This window comes from Talpa occidentalis, unplaced genomic scaffold (genome assembly GCF_014898055.3).
Source record: "Talpa occidentalis isolate TD23 unplaced genomic scaffold, MPIMG_talOcc4v2.1, whole genome shotgun sequence".
Classification (NCBI taxonomy): domain Eukaryota; kingdom Metazoa; phylum Chordata; class Mammalia; order Eulipotyphla; family Talpidae; genus Talpa; species Talpa occidentalis.
In genome coordinates this window covers 145603938-145624147 of record NW_026555331.1, presented here as the reverse complement: position 1 = coordinate 145624147, position 20210 = coordinate 145603938, and the positions used below count along the sequence as shown (strand labels likewise).

General features: G+C 44.8%; 1 protein-coding gene across 4 annotated transcripts in view; it reads right to left on the bottom strand.

Annotated features, from left to right (window-relative positions):
• IFT56 (intraflagellar transport 56) overlaps positions 1-20210 on the bottom strand; it is a 60618-nt gene that overhangs the window by 24002 nt on the left and 16406 nt on the right. For 2 of the 4 annotated variants that reach the window (XM_037514244.2, XM_054692704.1), the window contains exons 3-9: positions 13618-13900; positions 13011-13148; positions 8299-8391; positions 6915-7029; positions 4513-4562; positions 2682-2827; positions 1583-1760 (exon numbers count right to left, since the gene is read on the bottom strand). In XM_037514244.2, the coding sequence (XP_037370141.1) occupies positions 1583-1760; positions 2682-2827; positions 4513-4562; positions 6915-7029; positions 8299-8391; positions 13011-13148; positions 13618-13620 (723 nt within the window). In that variant the 5' untranslated portion in view covers positions 13621-13900. The other 2 variants (XM_037514268.2, XM_037514262.2) reach the window with 2 other exon arrangements.

Sequence of the window (20210 nt, the reverse complement as noted above, 5' to 3'; positions counted from 1 at the left end):
CTGCTCTGTCTCTCTCCTTCAGCTACTAAACTCTGTTCACTAAGGAGCTGATCTGTCAGTGTGAGCAGGTTAGCCGTGCTCCTTATTATTACATTTTCACAATAAATTTTGCTCTGAAAACATTAATTTGTTAGTTTGAATTCTGTTCCTCCTCTCCCTATTTCAGGGCGGCATGATAACAGCTGGAACTTTTTTGGGGGGCAATGATGGGGTATTAATATTTTGAGACATGCCGAAATTTTACATTTTGGTGGCTTCTGACATCAACTAAAGTAATGGCCCCCTGCATGGCCCCCTGCATAGGGTCAACCTGAAAATATCTACATGCAAGATATATAGATACAGCGTTGAACATGATGTCTATCTATATAACCATATATCTACTTATATCTATATGTATGTTTATGTGTATAGACACGTGTGTGTAAAATGTTAACATAAAAAGGGTCATAATATATGGTTTCCTGTGTTCTTTCTGTTTCCAATAAAATGAGAGCTGTAACAGATTTTATCTACAAAATTATCAGTGAAATTAATTAACAGAAAGCATCCTACACAGTGCTTATGAACTAGCTAATTTCTAGGTATCTATAAAATGTCTACACTATTGCCTCTTGGAGATAATCTTTGAGGAGAATTTTAAAGGAGAAGTTGCAGTGTACCAAACAGAGGCAGTCATTACAGGAAATGAGAAAGGTATATGCGAAGTTATGGTAACTGGAATGTATCGTGTAAGTAACAAACTCAGTAGAAGGACTGGAAAGAACAAGAGGCAGGGTAACTGTTTAAAAAACTGAAGAGAGGGCCTCCCCTGGTGGCGCAGCGGTTGAGCGCTGGGCTGTGAAGCTGCCTGCAGCCTCTGCAGCGCCGGTTTGATCCCCGGCTGCTCCCCGGCCACCTGAGGGAGGGTCCCACATGGCGCGCAGACCTCTCCTGCCGCCCGCTGCTCCCCTCAGCAGTGTACTTCGGTCCTTCTGCCTGCTCTGCTCCCCGCTCTGGCTCTGGTGAATTCTCTCACCCACCCGCGCTTCTGACTATACCCAGTGCTTGTATAAATAAATAAATAAAATAAAATAAATTAAAAATAAAATAAAAAATAAAAAACTGAAGAGAAATGTAAGAGATAGGGAACCCTGGGATGGAACAACAGCCAACAAGGTCTAGCTTTGGACAGATGAGGTAGGCCACAGAGCTGATGGGAACTGGTAGATGAGAGATGAAGGAGACAGTGATGAGTACATGAGGTTTCCAACATGATTTACACAAAGGTGACATTCAACCACAGAGCCACGAATACATTTTAGAGGAAGAAGCCAAAATGCTTAGTTTTCACATATTTAAGCTAAAGGAAGGCATCTAGCTAAAATGACGTACAATATATTAGACACACACCAAGAATTCAGAAGTCAACATTCTTTTTAGACTATCTGATAAAATATTCATACAATCAGGTTCTTACAGAATCATACTGACAATGATAAAGGGACTGAATCAAGAGTTGTAAATAATGAGTTTCATGAATAACCTGTAAAGTATATGGTAATTTAAATAGGAATTAAGTAAGCTCAAAACACATTTCCACCTCTACCTCAGCTGCTTTGCCGTTGTATAGGCGAAAATGATTACAGGCCTTAAGATTGAGTGCGATGGTGCTATCAGGGATTTGCTGAAGATAAACTGCCAGAACTTCTTGAGATACATCATAGTAATCCAGTTTGTAGTAACATAGGGCCACATAGACATTGAGGGCAAGGTATTCCCTAGTAGATGAAAGAATTAAGGGTTAACAATGTAAGTCTACTTCACAGAAATGTCAAACTACAAACACTTTTTAATGGCCCCAGTATACAATAAGGCAAAGAGGACATGAATTTACCAGTTGGGGAAAGAAGGCAAGATATAATCAGTACAATCTTTTTTTATTTTAATATTTGATGTTTTGACGTAAGTAAATAAAAGATGATAAATAGAGGAGAAATGGAAAAGTTCAACTCCCACCTGTTGATACTAAAAAAACCCAAACATAAGCTATAGCTGAGCACAAGCGCACGCCTTTCAGAGGCTGGACAGGCAAGGCCAGCAGACTTGGCGACTGGGAATGGGCAGGACACTGAGAAGGCAAGGCAAAAGAGGGGAAGGGAAGGGTTGTGAATGTGATGTATTTAGGATCTGGGAGATACGCCAAGCGATCTGTGGTAAAGGTGGGATATTATTTCTTCAGAATGGTTTATTTCTAATTTTTTCAGCAAGTTACCCACCATGTGACTACAACACCAAGAATGATAGATCGAGACCACGCAAAAAAGGGCTGATATCACCTGCAAAAGGACAAAAACTCATTCTCATGGGGTGGGGGGAACGGGAAACTACTCATATAACATAAAGCATACATATACTTAGCGTACACAGATAGATATATGGTATCCCATGGTATTAAAATTTCATGGCAGGATGATTAGGAAAAGAAAGTCTAAAAAGGTACCATAAAAGAGTGATAATGAAATAAAGGTGCAGATAAAGCCCAGATCTACACAATAGGATTCTTACTCTCACCAGATTATTGAATAAACAGATGTGATTACCTGGTGATACTTAGCACCATAAGATACTAGGTCCTCCCAGCCAATTACAGAGGAAACTAACAAAATCAGAGATGTGGGTAGGGATAAAAAGGCACAGACCTGTTATCTAACAGTATCCGCTTATAAATATCAATAGCTTCTTGGTAGTGAGATCGCATATAGTGGATAGAAGCTAAACTGAGTTGATCTTCTGTGATATCCTGAAGATTCTGATGAAAGTTCATCAATTTCTTCTCATCATTAAACTAAAATTGTGAGAGTGGAAAAAGACATGTAAAGATTCATATTGCAGTCAGAGAAAGCAATACCTATATTATAGACGTGAACTCCTCATTCAACTGCTGTGTATCTACAGTCTCCTGACTTCTCTTTAGTGCCTGGTCTTCTGCTTTGCCTCTCCTTCAGAATAAGAAAGAAAATAGCTCCTGGTTGGGCCTCCCTGGTGGTGCAGTGGTTGAGCACTGGGTTGGGAAGCTGCCTGCAGCCTCTGCAGCACCAGTTCGATCCCGGGCCACTGGCGAGGGTCCCACATGGCGCGCAGACCTCTCCTGCTGCCCGCTGCTCCCCTTAGCAGTGTATTTCATCAGTCTGCCTGTTCTGTTCCCCACCTCTGACTCTGGTGAATTCTCTTACCCTCCCGCGCTTCTGACTGTACCCAGTGCTTGTATAAATAAATAAATAAATATAAATCTTAAAAAAAAAAAAAAAAAAACTCCTGGAGACATATCCTTGGCAATAGAACTATCTTTATTTCTTTTTAAAGATTTATTTTATTTAGACAAGAACCAGGGTACAGGCCAGATGTGCAGGAAGGTAAGAGGATTCACCAGAGACAAAGCTGGTAACAGAACAGGCAGACTGACGGAAATACACTACTGAGGAGAGCAGCGGGCAAGACAGGAGAGGTCTGCCACACCATGTGGGTTGCTCTGAGGCTGGCGAGGATCAAACCGGCACTGCAGAGGCTGCGGACAGCTTCACAGTGCTGCGCTCAACTGCCTGCACCACCAGGGAGGCCCAGAACTATCTTTATATAAAAGTTAAAAAGTCATGGTTTTGAGGACTAGGGATTCGGGGATATGCTTATAGTATAAAAGCAGGCAAAAGAAAGCAAAATACAAAAATACATATTCAACACGAGCCATTCTGCGAAATAAATGAGCAAAAAATATTAAATATGCCTATAAAAATAATCCTGAGATATAATAGACCAAAAGATTGAATGTAGTATGGTAGAAGTTATTTCCTATTATTTCTTAATTATATTTCTATTACTTAATAGAATTAACGTGCAACTTTTATAATTTGAAAAAGTTTTATGTTTCAAATTTTATGATGATGATCAAAAAGCCTTATTGCTATAAGGCAATTCTGAAAAGTATGTGATAAATTCAAGGAGTCAGGACACGGGGGCTCTGAGTGTGTTTCCTAAGAGAAAAGAATAGTTGAAACAAACGAACCTTAAGTGACTACTGTTTAAGAAGAACTAAAATTTAACATTTTGAATACAGTAAAGAACAGTGATGGGGCCTCCCTGGTGGTCCAGGGGTTATGTCTCAGCACTATGAAGCAATCTGCAGCCACTGCAACACAAGTTCGATCCCCGGCCAGGGAGCTGACCCACATGGCGCAGCAGACCTCTCCTGTCTCCCCGCTGCTCCCCTCAACAGTGTATTTCAGTGGATGTGTCTGTTCTGCTCCCCATTCTGTCTCTGATGAATTCTCTCACCCCTGCACTCCAGTTCTTGCATGCATAAATAATAAAAATAAATCTTAAAAAAAAAGTGATGGGGGAGAAAATCCTATAAACCTATATATCATCTACTCTAAAAATGCCATTAATAAGAATTTTGAGTTATCTTTCAGTATTGTTGGTAACAAGAAGAAAAATATTTTAAAAGTATAAAGTGTGAAATGAGAGTATAAATACCTTGTGAGCCAGGTGGAAGAGAAGGCGGTTTTGAAGTCGGCTTTTTGGAGCTGGAAAAAAATCCAAATTGTTTATTAAAGAACTCAATTGTCTTAGTGCAGGGACATGAGGAGTAACCTCTGAGCCAGTGGGTGGCGCTCATAGACAACTCTAGAGCAGAAGGCGGAGCTTTTCTGGACTCCACCCTATGATGTACTCCACATGGGACTGGAGCTGCTTTGGTAGCATAAAACAGTTAGGGCTTGGCAGCTAAATAGCTGGTGCCTCGACAATTAAACCACTGGTGATTTTTTAGGGGTGATGTGGAGAAGCCCCAGCTTGCTTTGGCTTGGAGCAGGGTTTCTGCTCAACAGACACTATCTGGGGTAGGATTGTACAGCTAATAATTTCTTTTACCCGCCCCCTCTCCCCTCAGGCCCCCTTTTCTCACTCCCTATGTAAATACATCCTGTCACTGCTGTTTCTCACAATGTGTCTGCTTTTAAGTTGCATTTCCGGCAATCTCTGGTCTAAGGATCCACCAACTGGGTCAATCCTGGTCCCCTAGTTTGTTCTGCTTCATTATTCCATTGCAGGAATGACATGAGACTCAGATAAATCCTCCCAAGTCCTTACCTATACGTCTCTGCTACAGCATATGTTATTTCAGTCTGATCTCCACCTGCAGTTGTAACATCATCAAGAACCAGAAGAGAAGGGTTGCAAGATTTTGTTCTTCCCACCACTGTTTTACTTGATTCTGTCAGGGCAACTCACAGCACAGAACTCCACACAGTTATGCCAGCATTCTACTGCCAGGCTGTTCACATACTAAACCAAAGACTGCAAATAGATGGTTGTGGTCATCTCAAGGTGTGTATGAATCCACTCTCATTCAGTTGTTCCCTGTATTTTTGTAAATTCCCTGTATTTTGTAAATTTTTATAAATTCCTTCTGAAATTGCTTTTCCACAACTAGACTGCCATATTCCCCTAAATACTAGCCCAGGCTATAGTCCATAGATCTTTTAGCATATGTCACTCTGAAAGAGGTAGCCAAGCAAAAAGATTTAAGACCTTTCAAGTTTCAAATTTCCCTTGCAGACTTAGATAGTAAGAAGTCATACTTCAGTGCACAGAAAAGAAAAAAAAATATGGAAAGAAAACTAGTATCTGGATCACCTTCTTTATATCTAACAACATTCTGGACACAGAAAAGCCTTAGAAACATGAGCTTAAGTAACTTAAGCTTAAAACATGAGACTAACTTAAATTAGGAAAAGCTATACTAGTATATAAGAAACAATCCGGGTACAAATCAAGAAAGATTTGAACAAGCAGGCAAACTGCAATGAGGTGTGTGCAGCAAATAGGCGTGTATACCCCTTAAGAACTGTCTTCTTCACTTCATCTCCTCTTTTAGCTGTTTAACATTATAAGAGGCAAAGAGACTGTCTCCCTTTCCACATCAAAGAATTGAGAACTACTGGCAATGTGGTTCTTCAGCTTGCAAGAAAGGAAAAGCACTTGTTGGGGAAGGAAAAGCTGTGTGGAATGACAGTGAAATCCAGGATAAAAACCTAGCTTGTCCAGGAGTCCTGCAGACTATAAATGCACTTTATTTAGCATACCAATTCTTTTCTTCAAATTATTTTAATTAGTGGAACTATTTTTTTTTAATTCATGAAAAGGTATAAAGCCTAAAAATATGAAAGACTTCAAGTTTCCTTGAATCTGAGCTGGACTTCTTTCTAAATCTGTATATATCAGTTAATTTGCTAGGAATTCTTCCCTGTATGCATTCTACCTAATAATTTCCTAATAAACATTCCCTCGCATGCTTTCTCAAATTTCTTTGAATTTAATTTGATTCTAAGTATTGTAACTATTCTTAATCTCTCCTCCCAAATCTCCTTCTTTGTCCTACTCTTACTTATAAATTTGCGTGCAGATCTCCTAAATTAACTATCACAACAAATAAAGCGAAGGGAAGAAGTCTGGAATCTTCAAGCTGAAATGACTTGTCTCCTCACTCAGAAGCTGGAAAAGCAGCTATAAAATCTACAGCCATATAAGCTTGAATAACAAACTCCACTTGTACCTACAGCAAGAATATCCTATCATGATGGGGCCTACAAAGGGTACTTGACCTTTTTCTTCTCTCATCCTTCTGCTTTTTGGCTTCTGGAGAGGTTGGTGAGTGGAGACTTGGGGGTGTAGACACCACTATGATCAACTATAAACATAAATTTGCTCAAATCCAATATTTTTTGAAGAGTAAAGATACTTTTTAATCTTTCTAATTAAACAACTTTCCAGTGTCATAATTTTTCCTCAATAGGAAAAGGAATTAAGTAACTTAAAATCTCCAGTGTTGGATGGAGATTTTGATGGATACTAAGTATCAAAAGCGTCCATTTTACCTTTAAATCCAGCTGCTTCAGCTTGCTTATACATTCCAAGAAAAAAGTAGGTACAGGCTAAGTTCACCCAGACTTCAGGGTTGCAATTTTCCACTTTGGTTGCATTTTCATATTCCTGAAATATATATTAAGCAGTGATTTCATTTTGACAGTAAAGTAATGGATGGCCGTTCTTCTATCCTGGGTGGCTACACATTTAGAAGATCCTATACGCTCAACTATTCTCTACCTATAAGGTTAAACACTGAAGCTAAAGCTCAATTCACCCATGCAAGGCTGTTATCCCACTAACTTTACTCTTGTTTGCCCTCTCTAACTCTGGTATGGGCTAACAAACAGCAGAAATGAAATGTAACTACTAATTTCACTTGATTCTAATTGTTTTTTTGGTTTTATTTGGCTTACATTTTAAAAAGGTATTTCTTTCCTGCCAAGGGGACACTTTGTGATATTCATTTTGTCAAAGACATTTTCATACTCTTTCTATTGTCTTTACCAGAGGCCTTTGTTTCTTTTTCCTACACATTTGGGTTACTCTCTTTTCGCCTACACCTTTCACAAAGACCGCCAGCCCCTGTTCAGTCCTCTTTACCCTTTCTTTTTCTTCCCTAATTTTGTTTTTACTCTTCATCTCAGCTCCTTCTTACCTTATGGTGGAGACTTTCATTTCAGTCACACAGCTTTAATCAAATAGCCTTAGACTACATGTTGGAAGTAAGAACATGTGGAAAATGTTTAAGCAATTTCATTTGTGAATTAAAAATTGCTTGACATAAAGGCATCTGTAATTTTATGTACATACACAATTCTGTAGCTTACTTATTAGCTAGGCGGTTTCCCTCTACCTCCCCGCCCCAGCCAAAAAAAAGGTTAGCTTTACTGGGAGAGGATGCTGGCACAGATACAAGCAGGCAGGAGAGCTGCCAGCAAGGTAGGGTTCTGAATGACCAAGAAAAACAAGTTTCAAAACTATACTTGCAAAAATATAAAAACAATATAATCTTTCCCATGTTTAAAAACTTTTGATAAAAGACTCAAGACAATATTTTTACAAAGTAGTTCATTTTTCCTGTCTTGTGGAGCACAATCTCATTAATATATATAATTATATAAACACAAACATATATAATTAGTGTGTGTATATATATATATAAACAAGATGTATATATTTGAACATATTTGCATTTCTGAAGCAATATATCTAGTGGTTGTCTCTGTTAACAAATAAGTAATATTGAGGAGAGCAGACAGGGTAGCTTTATGTCTTTTCACTTTGTTCCCTTCTGTATTGTTTGAATTTTACCATGCATATATAATGCTTAAAAACAAATCAAAGTTTAAAGACATTTCCAAAACGCTTCTGATGTGATTTTTAAAAACTAACCTCCAAAGCTCTTTTATAGTCACCCAGATGAAAGGCACAGTATCCAATCCACAAACTGGTATCCTCCTCTTGTTCCCCAACATGACGTTTGAACTTCAGGTTAAAATTTCATGAAAAAAGAAATCATGGAAACCTTTGAATAGTAAATTCTTTTTTTAAAATATGCTATGTTAACTTGCTGATGAACAATGAAACAATGAACAATGAAAATCACAAGTAACAGAAACAAAATAATATCCAATTTAATTAAGTGTGTTCTTTTAGAATTTTTCTAAATATGCATATATTTAGAACTCAGTACTTATCTTCTAATTATCACAGAAACTTATACTTTAAAGTAGTCCATGCTAATTTTCCTGTATTTACTAACACCTTACTTAGAGAAGGTACTTAGGAGTCATCCTCCTAAGAATTTTGGGTGATATTTAAGGAACAAAACAATTATGTTTTGTTACTTAATACCAAATAGCTGAAGATTAGAGAGATTTCACAATGAACTCAAGGCCACACAGCTAGTAATTGCGGGGGGGGGGGGGGGGGGGGGGGGGGGTGGCCTGAAGTAGGTCCACATTCTCACCATGGGGCATCCAGCCTCATACTACAACCTGTCTCATCAGTGAAAGGTCCATGCAGCAGGCCGGAATGCAAAAGCCTACCCGGAAGCCCACCTGGGGGGCAGGAATGCGGATACCTGCCTGGAGGACTCAGACAATGAGCCTCCCCCCTCCCCCCACGAGTCTCTTCTCAAACAAAGAACCTCTACCTGCCCTACAAACTTTTCCCACCTTACGAGCCCAACTACCCACCTGACCTCTCCTCACCCTATAAAACCTTGCTTCCCCCTAACAACGTGCGCGACTCCACTGACCCCTGCCTTGGGTCTGTGAGGTCCGCCCGGGCGCAATAAACTTTCCCTCCCTTTGAGAAATGTAGCCTGGCTCTCCTCTCCTTTACCGCGCCGAACCTTTCAATCAGCACACACATACATGTACTCACAGGTTCAATTTTCACTGAGGACACCGTAAGCTATTAAATCATCTATACCCTTGAACAGATTTATGAGAGCCTGCAAGAGGGCCTCCCCAGTGGCGCAGCGGTTGAGCGCTGGGTTGCGAAGCTGCCCACAGCCTCTGCAGCACCAGTTCGATCCTGGCTGCTCCCTGGCCACCGGAGGAGGGTCCCACACGGTGCACAGACCTCTCCTGCCGCCCGCTGCTCCCCTCAGCAGTGTATTTCGTCAGTCTGCCTGCTCTGGCTCTGGTGAATTCTCTCACCCTCCCGCGCTTCTGACTGTACCCAGTGCTTGTATAAATAAATAAAATAAATCTTAAAAAAAAAAAAAAGAGAGCCTGCAAGAGTGATGGATGTTTCAGAAGATGTCCGCATTCATATCCACTGTGAACAAATATTTATGAATTCCTCAGTCAACAGAAGAACAGTTCTGTTTGAGAGAAAAGGACTGAGCCTTTGAAAGACCCCGAACTACCATGGTAAAGTTAAAGTTTCTCACTTTACAGAGTGATAAATCAAAAACAAAGGTGAAAGGTTAAATAGTAAGTCACCCATATTTACAGATCATGGCTACACAACACCGGGTGCCTTGGCCATCACAAGATGAAGACTGGCACTATCTTGTCTGGGATAGTCACTCCTACAGCTGACTCCATAACTAGGAATCCTCATCTCACCAAATGCTATGAGTACAGTGCCTTAAGTCTGGAGAAATTCTCATTTAAATCCTCCTCTGAAAAAAAAATAAATAAATAAAATAAATCCTCCTCTGAATTTGCCCCAGGAGTTCTTTGCAACCACAGGAGAACTCATGAGACAGCCTCAGCCTAAACCATGACACTTCCCATTGCCATACATCATGGTACTTTGGCTAGCTAAGAATGTAAGCAGTGAGCACAGGCTCCCTGACAGCTGAAAGGCAGTGTGAGATTACAATAAGGAAAATGTGGTCACCTCCTTAAAGAAAAGAGAGAAGAGAAACGGAGACTGAGAAGAATTAGACATATACATAGCTACCACTCTGCCCACTGATTTATGTATTTATTAAAGATTTATTTATTTATGCATACAAGAACTGGGGTGTAGGCCAGAGGTGTAGGGGGTGAGAGAATTCACTACAGACAGAGTGGGGAACAGAACAGGCAGACAGACTGAAACACACTGCTGAGAGGAGCAGCAGGCGAGACAGGAGAGGTCTGCTGCGCCATGTGGGTTAGCTCCCTGGGCAGGGATCAAACTCATGTTGCAGTGGTTGGCGATAGCCTGATAACGCTATGTCTTTAACCCCTGAATCACTTGGGAAGCCCTGCTCACTGATTTACAGAGCCAGAATATTTTTCCAAGTCAACTTCCCCACTTTAAAGATGAATTTTAAAAAAGCAAACCCTTTTTATCTAGTGCTCAATACCATAGCACTAGTAGGAAACATAGGACAATATGCAGAAGAATGAAAAAGATATACAAAACTCAATAAAACAATTATTACAGGTAGATTTGGCTTCACATGGCCAGAGTTGTGCATTTTTTAAAAAAAATTGTATTATTTTCTATTGAGGTAACATTGGTTTATAACACTGTACATGTTTTAGGGCAACAGGTTCATTCCTCTTCAAATGTATGTTACCATCCTACCCCCACTCTCCACTCCACACCTCCCCACTTTAACAGCCCCAAGTCTGCAGCCAGACTTCTAGGACTTGTTTTGGTTTAGTTTTGTCTGTTCCTTTGTTTTGTTTCTTTATATTCTACATATGAGTGAAATCATCCCGCATTTGTCTTTCTCCTTCTGACTTATTTTGCTTACCATCATCCCCTTGGAGAAACGATTATGGCAAAACACAACCAGTCTTGCTGTCAAAGTAAGAAGTGTACCCCTCCATTGTCTTCTTTTTTTTTTTTTTTTTTTAAAGATTTATTTATACAAGCACTGGGTACAGTCAGAAGCGCAGGAGGGCGAGAGAATTCACCAGAGCCAGAGCGGGGAGCAGAGCAGGCAGAAGGACTGAGGTACACTGCCGAGGGGAGCAGCGGGCGGCATATGTCTGCGCGCCATGTGGGACTCTCCTCCGATGGCCGGGGAGCAGCCGGGAATCAAACCGGCACTGCAGAAGCTGCTGGCAGCTTCGCAACCCAGCGCTCAACCGCTGCGCCACCTGGGAGGCCCCCCTTCATTGTCTTCTAACATATGCTTCCAACAAAGCAGTTTTGTCCTTGAACCATCTAATTAAGAAGTACTTAGACTACCTACCTAAAATGCAGACTCCTGAGCACCACTGTGAACTGTTTCAGTAAAGAATAATACCGAGGGGCCTCTCCTGGTGGCGCAGCAGTTGAGCGCTGGGCTGCGAAGCTGCCCGCAGCCTCTGCAGAGCCAGTTCGATCCCCAGCCGCCGGTTGAGGGTCCCACATGGCGTGCAGACCTCTCCTGCCGTGCCTGCTGCTCCCCTCAGCAGTGTACTTCGTCAGTCTGCCTGCTCTGCTCTCCGCTCTGACTCTGGTGAATTCTCTCACTCTCCCGCGCTTCTGACTGCACCCAGTGCTTGTATAAATAAATAAATAAATCTTTAAAAAAGAATAATACTGAGGGAGGGAGCTCAGAAGTACACATTTTAATTAGTGCCCTAGGAGATTCTGATGCATGTAAAAAGTTGAGAACTGGGGCGGCGGGGGGGGGGGGGGGGGGGGGATGGGGGGGAGGTCCTCCCTGGTGGAACAAGGAGTTAAGTCTCAGCCCTGTGAAGCTATTGGCAGCCACTGCAGCACAAGTTCAATCCATGGCCAGGGAGCTAAGCCCTATGTTGCAGCAGACCGCTCCTGTCTTGCTCACTGCTCCCCTCAGCAGTGTATTTCAGTCAGTCTATCTGTTCTTCTCCTCACTCTGTCTCTGAAGAATCCTCTCATTCCCACCCTCCTGCCCCACACCTCTGACCTACACCCCAGCTCTTGTATACATAAATAAATAAATCCTTAAAAAAAAAAGTTGATAACTACTGCCATTGATGTATGAAATACTTTCTGAGGATATAATGTTTAAACTATAAGCATGTAGATTTAAATCTGATGACAACTGTACAACATATAATAGGAATAAACCATAAATCAGTTGGAGGTTAGAATAAAATAATGCATGAACTGACACTGTATTAAATCTCCTTCCTTATTTTTAGTTGAAAAGACTAGACCACCTGAAAGACTAGACATTGGGTCTCCCTGATGGCACAGGGGGTTAAGACGCAACCTATGAAGCTGTCCACAGCCACTACAGCAGGAGTTTGATCCCTGGCCAGGGAGCTACCCACATGACACAGCAGACCTCTCCTGACTTGCCTGGTGCTCCCCTCAGCAGTGTACTTCAGTCAATCTGCCTGTTCTGTTCCCCACTCTGTCTCTGGTGAATCCTCTCACTGCCCCCACACCCCTGACCTGTACCCCAGTTCTTTTATGCATAAATAAATCAATCTTTTTTTAAAAAAAGACTAGACATCATTACAAGTGCCCTTCAAGAAATAAATTTCTCTTTTTAGTTAATCCCTAATCAGGTTTGAACTATCCTGGAATCTTGAATCAGTGTCTTACTAGATTTACAGGTGATTCTTCGAACAATCCCCAGAACACACCTGCTTTTTCCGCTATCATAGAAAACAGCATTCATCTATATTCTGGTATTAACCTCCTAAGAAGCAACATTCTTCAGACATTACCTCCAACAGGGTAATTGCTCCAGTGAAATCTCTTTGTGAAAGTAGCTCCTCTAGTTTTGGAATCTTCCTACCTTTCTTCTTTCTTTTGTCAGTGTTTGGTAGGTCCCCGCCTACTGCAGGTTTGGCCCTTGAAAGCATCTGTGAAAAAACAACAAAGGCAGTTATTCGATTCAATTCCAGCGGTCCAAATTAACGCGAGAGCGTCAGTTCCAGGATTTACAAGTCAAATCCTTAACAACGAATCCCAGGGAAACGTAGTCAAACTCTTTATAACAGATATTTTACCATAAGGGCTACCCCACTCTCCTTATACTTGAGCTGAGCCAGTTACTCCCAACTTGTTTATCTTCTTCCATGAGAGCACAGTACGAGATGCTTTCGCGCAGTTTCTGTCGTCTCACCCTCCCCTCGTTCTGCTCCCGTCACACAGGCAGCTCAGGTGTGGGGCAACGGAGAATTAGGAGGGGAAAAAAGCGTCTACCTACCTACAGTTGCATCCCCATTGCCTGTGTCAACACGGCTGACCTGACACTCTTAGACTTAACACAGAAATGTGCTGGGAGCCTCCGATCTCCAGCACCAGCCCCCCAAGTTCAGAGCCACTAACCATCTTGGCGTCGGTCCTGTGAGCCCCTTCTGCAGACAGGCAGCTCAGGCCGGGCCTCGGCGGGTCTCAGCATCTAAACACCTCGCTCCGTCTCCACGGCAACCCCGCGCGGGGGGACTGGTCCGTTCGGGAAAAGCGCTCCCGGAGAACCTGTGCCCGGAGCTTCTTGGTTCCGTTCCACTTCCCCGGGGGCTGGAGGGGACGCGCCTCTTCCCGGAGGTGAGCGTTGTTCGCTCTGCGTAGAGCGAGGGTCTAATTGTATTTCTACTTACGAGTTTATTTCCTGAAAAACAAAATGCTGCTCTTTGTTTTTCAAATGCAAGGGTCCTGGGAAAGTAATTTTCGAGGACCACTTCCGATTGGACCAGTTGGGCGCCATAGCAACGCCCTGCCGTGGAGTCACGTGCTTAGTCGCACGTGATCTTGGTCTTAGGTGCGTGAGCTAAGCTTGGCGAGAAGATTTCTGCTGAACAGAGAAAACTGGATTTGGAGATGGTAGTTCTCGCTACAGTTTATTTTTATTTTTTTTTTAAAGATTTATTTATGCATACAAGAACTGGGGTGCAGGCCAGAGGTGGGGGAGGGTGAGAGGATTCACCAGAGACAGAGTGGGGAGCAGAACAGGCAGACTGATGAAATACACTGCTGAGGGGAGCAGTGGGCGAGTCAGGAGAGGTCTGCTGCGCCATGTGGGTAGCTCCCTGGCCGGTTGTTGATTTGTGCTGCTGTGGCTGCGGACAGCTTCATAGGTTGTGTTTAAACCCCTTGCGCCACCAGGGAGCCCCAACACTACAATTTATTTAGATGGATACACCTGCACGCAATGGGAACTGTGATAAATATATATTCATTGGGCAACTTAATGTATATGTCTGACTCCTAAATCCTGTTAACACGGCTAAAGGGTTGCCTAAGATAGCGGCATCTTGGAATGGTGTAGTTGGAAAGGCTCTTAAAGGACATCCAGTCCAACTTTCAGAATTAACAAACTAAGGAACTAATATCTGGAGAAGAACTGGGGAGCAGCAGGTAAGACAGGAGAGGTCTGTTGTGCCTTGTGGGTTAGGTCCCTGGCTGGGTTCGAACTCATGCCGCAGTGGCTGGCAATAGCTTGATAGTGCTGTCTCTTTAACCCCTGCACCACCAGGGAGGCTCCATTGAGGTGGGTTTTATTCTACTTATAGAGGAGAAAACTAAAGCTCATGGAAGTTAAGTAATGTGCTCAAGGTCACATAGGTAGGAAGCAGCATCTTGTTGACTCCAAAACACACAACCTGTGTCACTCTTGAGTTCCCTGATCACCATTCTGCAGGCGTCCAGGAGCCATGCTTTTGTACTTAATGCATGGCTATAAAACAGCACCTGCTGGGGGGGAGGGCCTCCCTGATGGTGCGAGGGCTTAAGACACAACCTATGAAGCTCTCTGCAGCCACTGCAGCACAAGTTCGATCCCCGGCGAGAGAACTACCCACATGGAGCAGCAGACCTCTCACAGCAATCCTGTCCCTTTCAGGGCAGCCCTTTCTGCCTTTTTGTGTCTATGCAAGTGTAGCAGCGGAAAGGAACAGGGCAAGATCTCTATGATCTGAGCAGACAGGTAAAGGAGAGAGTCCTGGAACCCTTGGTGGCTTTTTCAGGGTTTTATTGGGATTTTACCATGATGCATGGCAGGCAGGGTGCTGGGGGTAGGGGCAGGAGGCTGGCAGGCCTTCTAGCCCCGGGCGAATCTTCACTCTTGTGGTTTAGTTCTCGCTCTTGTGTTTCTCTTTCATTCTCTTACTCTCTTCCTGCTGGTTCCATTTCCTGTGATGCCGCCCTTATAGGCCCAGTCTCAGCCCAGGTGTACCCACTTACATATGCCCACACCCCCCTCCAGGTGTCTGCCATCAGGCATGCATTCAGGATCCCAGGGATCCATCATCAACGCTAATGGCGGGAGGGCAGAAAAGCCTGATAATCATTTACCCTACAGCAAGTGTCCTTTATTCTTTGCTCCCTTTTATAATAAGCCTGCCCTTTGGGATATAGCTAACTTCTCCATGTTGTGGAGAAATTTACATCTATTATTAGTCATTCTCCACTCCCCTCAAGCTCCTGCCAACCATTAATCTATTTTTTGTCTCTATGGATTTGTCAGTTCTCCGCATTTCCTGAAAGTGGAATCATGCAATATGTGACCCTTGGTGTTTGGCTTATTTCATGTTGTAGGGTAAATGAAGATTGCTCAGTTGGCCTCTGTAGCTATCATCTGTGCCTTGAATGCAGGAGGCACTTGGGAGTGTGGGCTCGGGGTCCGCGTGCCTGATGGTGGACACCTGGAGTGTGGTGTGGTGTAAAGGCAGGAACTGGACACAGTGCAGGTTTCCTGATCCCATGCAGACCGGGTAAAGGAGGAGTCAAAGTCCTCAGTAGTTTTGCAGGTTTTTTATTTGGGGTTCACCAGGCATATGGCAGGTAGGGGTGCTGGCTGGGGGGCTGGGAGGCTGGCAGGCCTCCCAGCCCCCAGCAAGTCTTCACTCTATCTGGGCTCTCTAGCGTTCGTTCTGCTGCTTCTCGGCTTCTCTTTCGGCTTCATACTGCTACTGCTGCTACTGCTGCTGCTGCTGCTGCTGCTGCTGCTGCTGCTGTCCCCGTGACGCCGCCCTTAAAAGCACAGTCTTAGCTCAGCTGAATCCCATCTACCTATGCCCACACCCTATTCCAGGTGCCCGCCATCAGGCATGCATTCAGGACAAGGATCCATCATCTATCCTGATGGCGGAAGGGCAGAAAAGCCTGATATTTTCTCTACCCTACATGTGGGCATATGTAAATGGGTACACCTGAGCCTAGAGGCCGAGCATATAAGGGCAGCATCAGAGAGGACAGAATGCGGTGGAGGACTGTGCAGTGGAATGCAGTGGAGTACAGTGGAGAGTGGCAGGGAATACCAGATTGTCCAGAGAGCCTAGGGAGAGTAAAGTTTCACCAGGGGCTGGGAGGCCTGCCAGCTTCCTGACCCCCTGGCCCCCAACCTGCCCTGTGCTGGCTTTCCACTACAATTGGCGATGGTCAAGGCAGACAGGTATGGAGGCCTCTGAAGACCTCAGGAGGTACTGAGGGGCGGCTGGCCTCCTTGCTGTGGGTGCCTCCCGAGTCTCCGGTGAAGTGGAGAGGACTGCATGTGGTGGGGAAGGCATTGGAGGGACAGGGCGCCTGCTCGGACACAGGGCTGGGGGATGAGTGCTCCCTCACAGCTCTGCAAATGCAGCGGAGGACAACGCTGGAGGCGCCATGGCAGCACAGGTGGTGGCTGGAGTTGGAGCAGCAAGAGGAGCTAGGGACGATGCACAGCACAGGAGTGGGACAAGGTTGAGAAGCTGTGGGACAAGGCATCACGTGGAGGAGGAGACGGCCTGAGAGGACCAGCCCACTACCCCAAGGTGGCAAGCTCGTTGGGAAGAAAGCATAAAGATCTGATGGAGGGGCCCCTCTGGTGGCACAGGCAGTTGAGCGCTGCACTGTGAAGCTGTCCACAGCCTCTGTAGCGCCGGTCCCGGACGGCTGGCGAGAATCCCAAATGGCGCAGCAGACCTCTCCTGTCTCCCCGCTGCTCCCCTCAGCAGTGTATTTCCTCAGTCTGCCTGTTCTGTTCCCCGCTCTGTCTCTGGTGAATCCTCTCACCCTCCCGCACGTCTAGCCTATACCCTGGTTCTTGTATAAAAATAAATAAATCTTAAAAAAAAAAAAAAAGAACTGATGGATTTGGACTAACAATCCCACCAGAAGGAGGGGGAGCTTTGGCAGGTTGATGTTCTGACTATGGGAAATGGGCTGGATGGGATTGCTTGTACACCCCAGGAGGTGAGAATCAACGGGTAGCCAGTGGGCCTTGGTGGCCTAAAGCAGCTTGTGCTCTGCCTGGCACTCCCAGGGCCACAGCCCAGAGAGGCAAGGACCAGAGTAGAGGAAGGAACAGCATGAGAACCCGGAGACCCCCCCCTCTTTGCCCACCTGCACTACACACTTAATGTTTTCAAGTCTCACCCATGCTATAGCATGTGCTGGCCCTTCATTCCATTTGATCGCTGACTACTATTCCATTGCATGGATATGCCACATTTTGTTTAAGTCTTCCCAGTATTTAAAGTACTTAACACAGGGGCCTCCCTGGTGGCGCAAGGGGTTAAGCACAAAATAGTGAATCTATCTGCAGCCTCTGCAGTACGAGTTTGATCCCTGGCCAGGGAGCTACCCACATGGCGCAGCAGACCTCTCCTGTCTCGCCTGCTGCTCCCCTCAGCAGTGTATTTCAGTCCGTCTACCTGTTCTGCTCCCACTCTGTCACTGGTGAATCCTCTCATCCCCCAGCACCTCTGGCCTGTACCCCAGCTCTTGTATGCATAAATAAATCTTTTTTAAAAATGTATGAATTATCTATTGCTATATAACAACTTACCATAAACTTAATAGCTTAAAGCAATCAATATGCTTTATCTCCCACTTGAATGACGTGACTGGGGGGTTCTGACTCAGGTCTCTGACTATGAGTTATCTCCTGTCTTGACTGGACCGAAGGATCCCATTCCAAGTGGCTTACCCACCCGCCTGGTAGGCTGGAGCTGGTCGCTGGCAGGGGTCTTCATCACCTGCCACACGGTCACCTCCACAGGGCTTCTTGAGCGAACGTAACACAGTTGGCTTCCCTGGGCCCCTGACCCACTCGGGTGAATGAGGAAGTCAATGTTTTTTGTGACCTTGCTTGGAACTCACACTACGGTGTCTGGAATATTCTGGAATATTCTGTCTGGAATATACTGATAAGTATATTCAATGTGGGAAAGGAATACACTGGTCTAGATGTCAGGAGCAAACTCGAGGGGGCCATCAGGCCATCAGCACCGAGTTAGCCCTGCCTGTGTTACTACATGCCGGTTGTGTCTGCCTGCAGATGATGCTCATGAATGAAGAAAAGCAGCCTGAAGCTCCTTGTTTTCATGCCACCAAAGCAAAGTCTATATATTCCTCCTTATAGAGGAAAATGACCCTTCTCACTCTGTCTACCCCAGCACCACTACCTAGAGCTCCATTCTACCCCAGTTCAGTTCTTCCCAGTATACCTTGCGGCATGCCCTGACAATCTAGGGGAACCCCTTCTGCCTGCTCCCTACCTCTGCCCTCCCTCCTGTCTGATCATTTGCCTATTGCCTCCCATTAGTCAAATATCTCCTGGAGAACAGCTCCATATCTCCTGGGGTACAGCTGTTTGCCACGGACTTTGGACATTCCATCTGACTGAACCCCGTGCTGTTTATGTGCTTTTCATTTCTGTGACTTAGTAGAGCTGAGTCATTGCTGCCTTGTGTATGTTTTGCTTTCTTCTCTGATTGGTGATTCAACTGATTCACCAGGCTGATATCACTTTGTGGGGAGAATAAAACAGAGAATAAAACAACGTAGCAGAAACTCCTTAGAGTTTCTCAGGCTGATTTTCACTGTGACCATCCACACAGGTGGCCTAGTAGATAACATGTAGCCTTGAGATGTCATCTGCATGTGCAGAAAGTGGTAATTAATATGTGACTTTGATAACAGAGTTTGCATGCACAAAAAAAAACATATGAGGCATAAACTTGGCTCTGTGCCAGCTGTGTCTGTACATCACATAAAAGCTAATAGGGGTCAGGGGTCTCCCGGGTGGCGCAGCGGTTGAGCACTGGGTTGCGAAGCTGCCCGCAGCCTCTGCAGCGCTGGTTCGATCCCCGGCTGCTCCCCGGCCACCGGAGGAGGGTCCCACATGGCATGCAGACCTCTCCTGCTGCCCGCTGCTCCCCTCAGCAGTGTACTTCGGTCCTTCTGCCTGCTCTGCTCCCCACTCTGGCTCTGGTGAATTCTCTCACCCTCCCGCATTTCTGACTGTACCCAGTGCTTGTATAAATAAATAAATAAATCTTTAAAAAAAAAAAAAGCTAATAGGGGTCCTGGGAAGAGGGCACCCACTGATGGGTGGGTGAAGGGCCCAAGGGGAGCCGGGGATCCAAGAGAGCCCAAGGGGGCCTGAGGGGTGCCCAGGGGCCTTACCCCACTGGGCTGGCGGAGGCTTCCGCTGCCCAAGCCATGGGCCAGGCTGCTTCTATCAGGCCAGCCAGACAGATAATGCTGTTGCTACCTGTGTGTCTCCTGTTGCTGCAATAGACTTGTTCCTGGCCCCGCATATGGGCGATGACCTGTTTTCACATCTGCTACCACGAAGAACTCGGCAAGCTTGTAGCTGAGGCTGCACACACTAATGTGCCCCAGTTTGTGCAATTTTGTATGCTCTCCACGTTTCTTTTTTTAAATATTTATTTATTTATGCATACAAGAGCTGACGTGCAGGCCAGAGGTGTGGAGGGTGAGAGGATTCACCAGAGACAGAGTGGGGAACAGAACAGGCGGATGCACTGAAATACATTGCTGAGGGAAGCAGCAGGCGAGACAGGAGAGGTCTGCTGTGCCATGTGGGTCAGTTCCCTGGCCGGGGATCAAACTGGTGTTGTAGTGGCTGCGGACAGCTTCATAATACTGAGACTTAATCCCTTGCGCCACCAGGGAGGCCCCTCTTCACATTATTT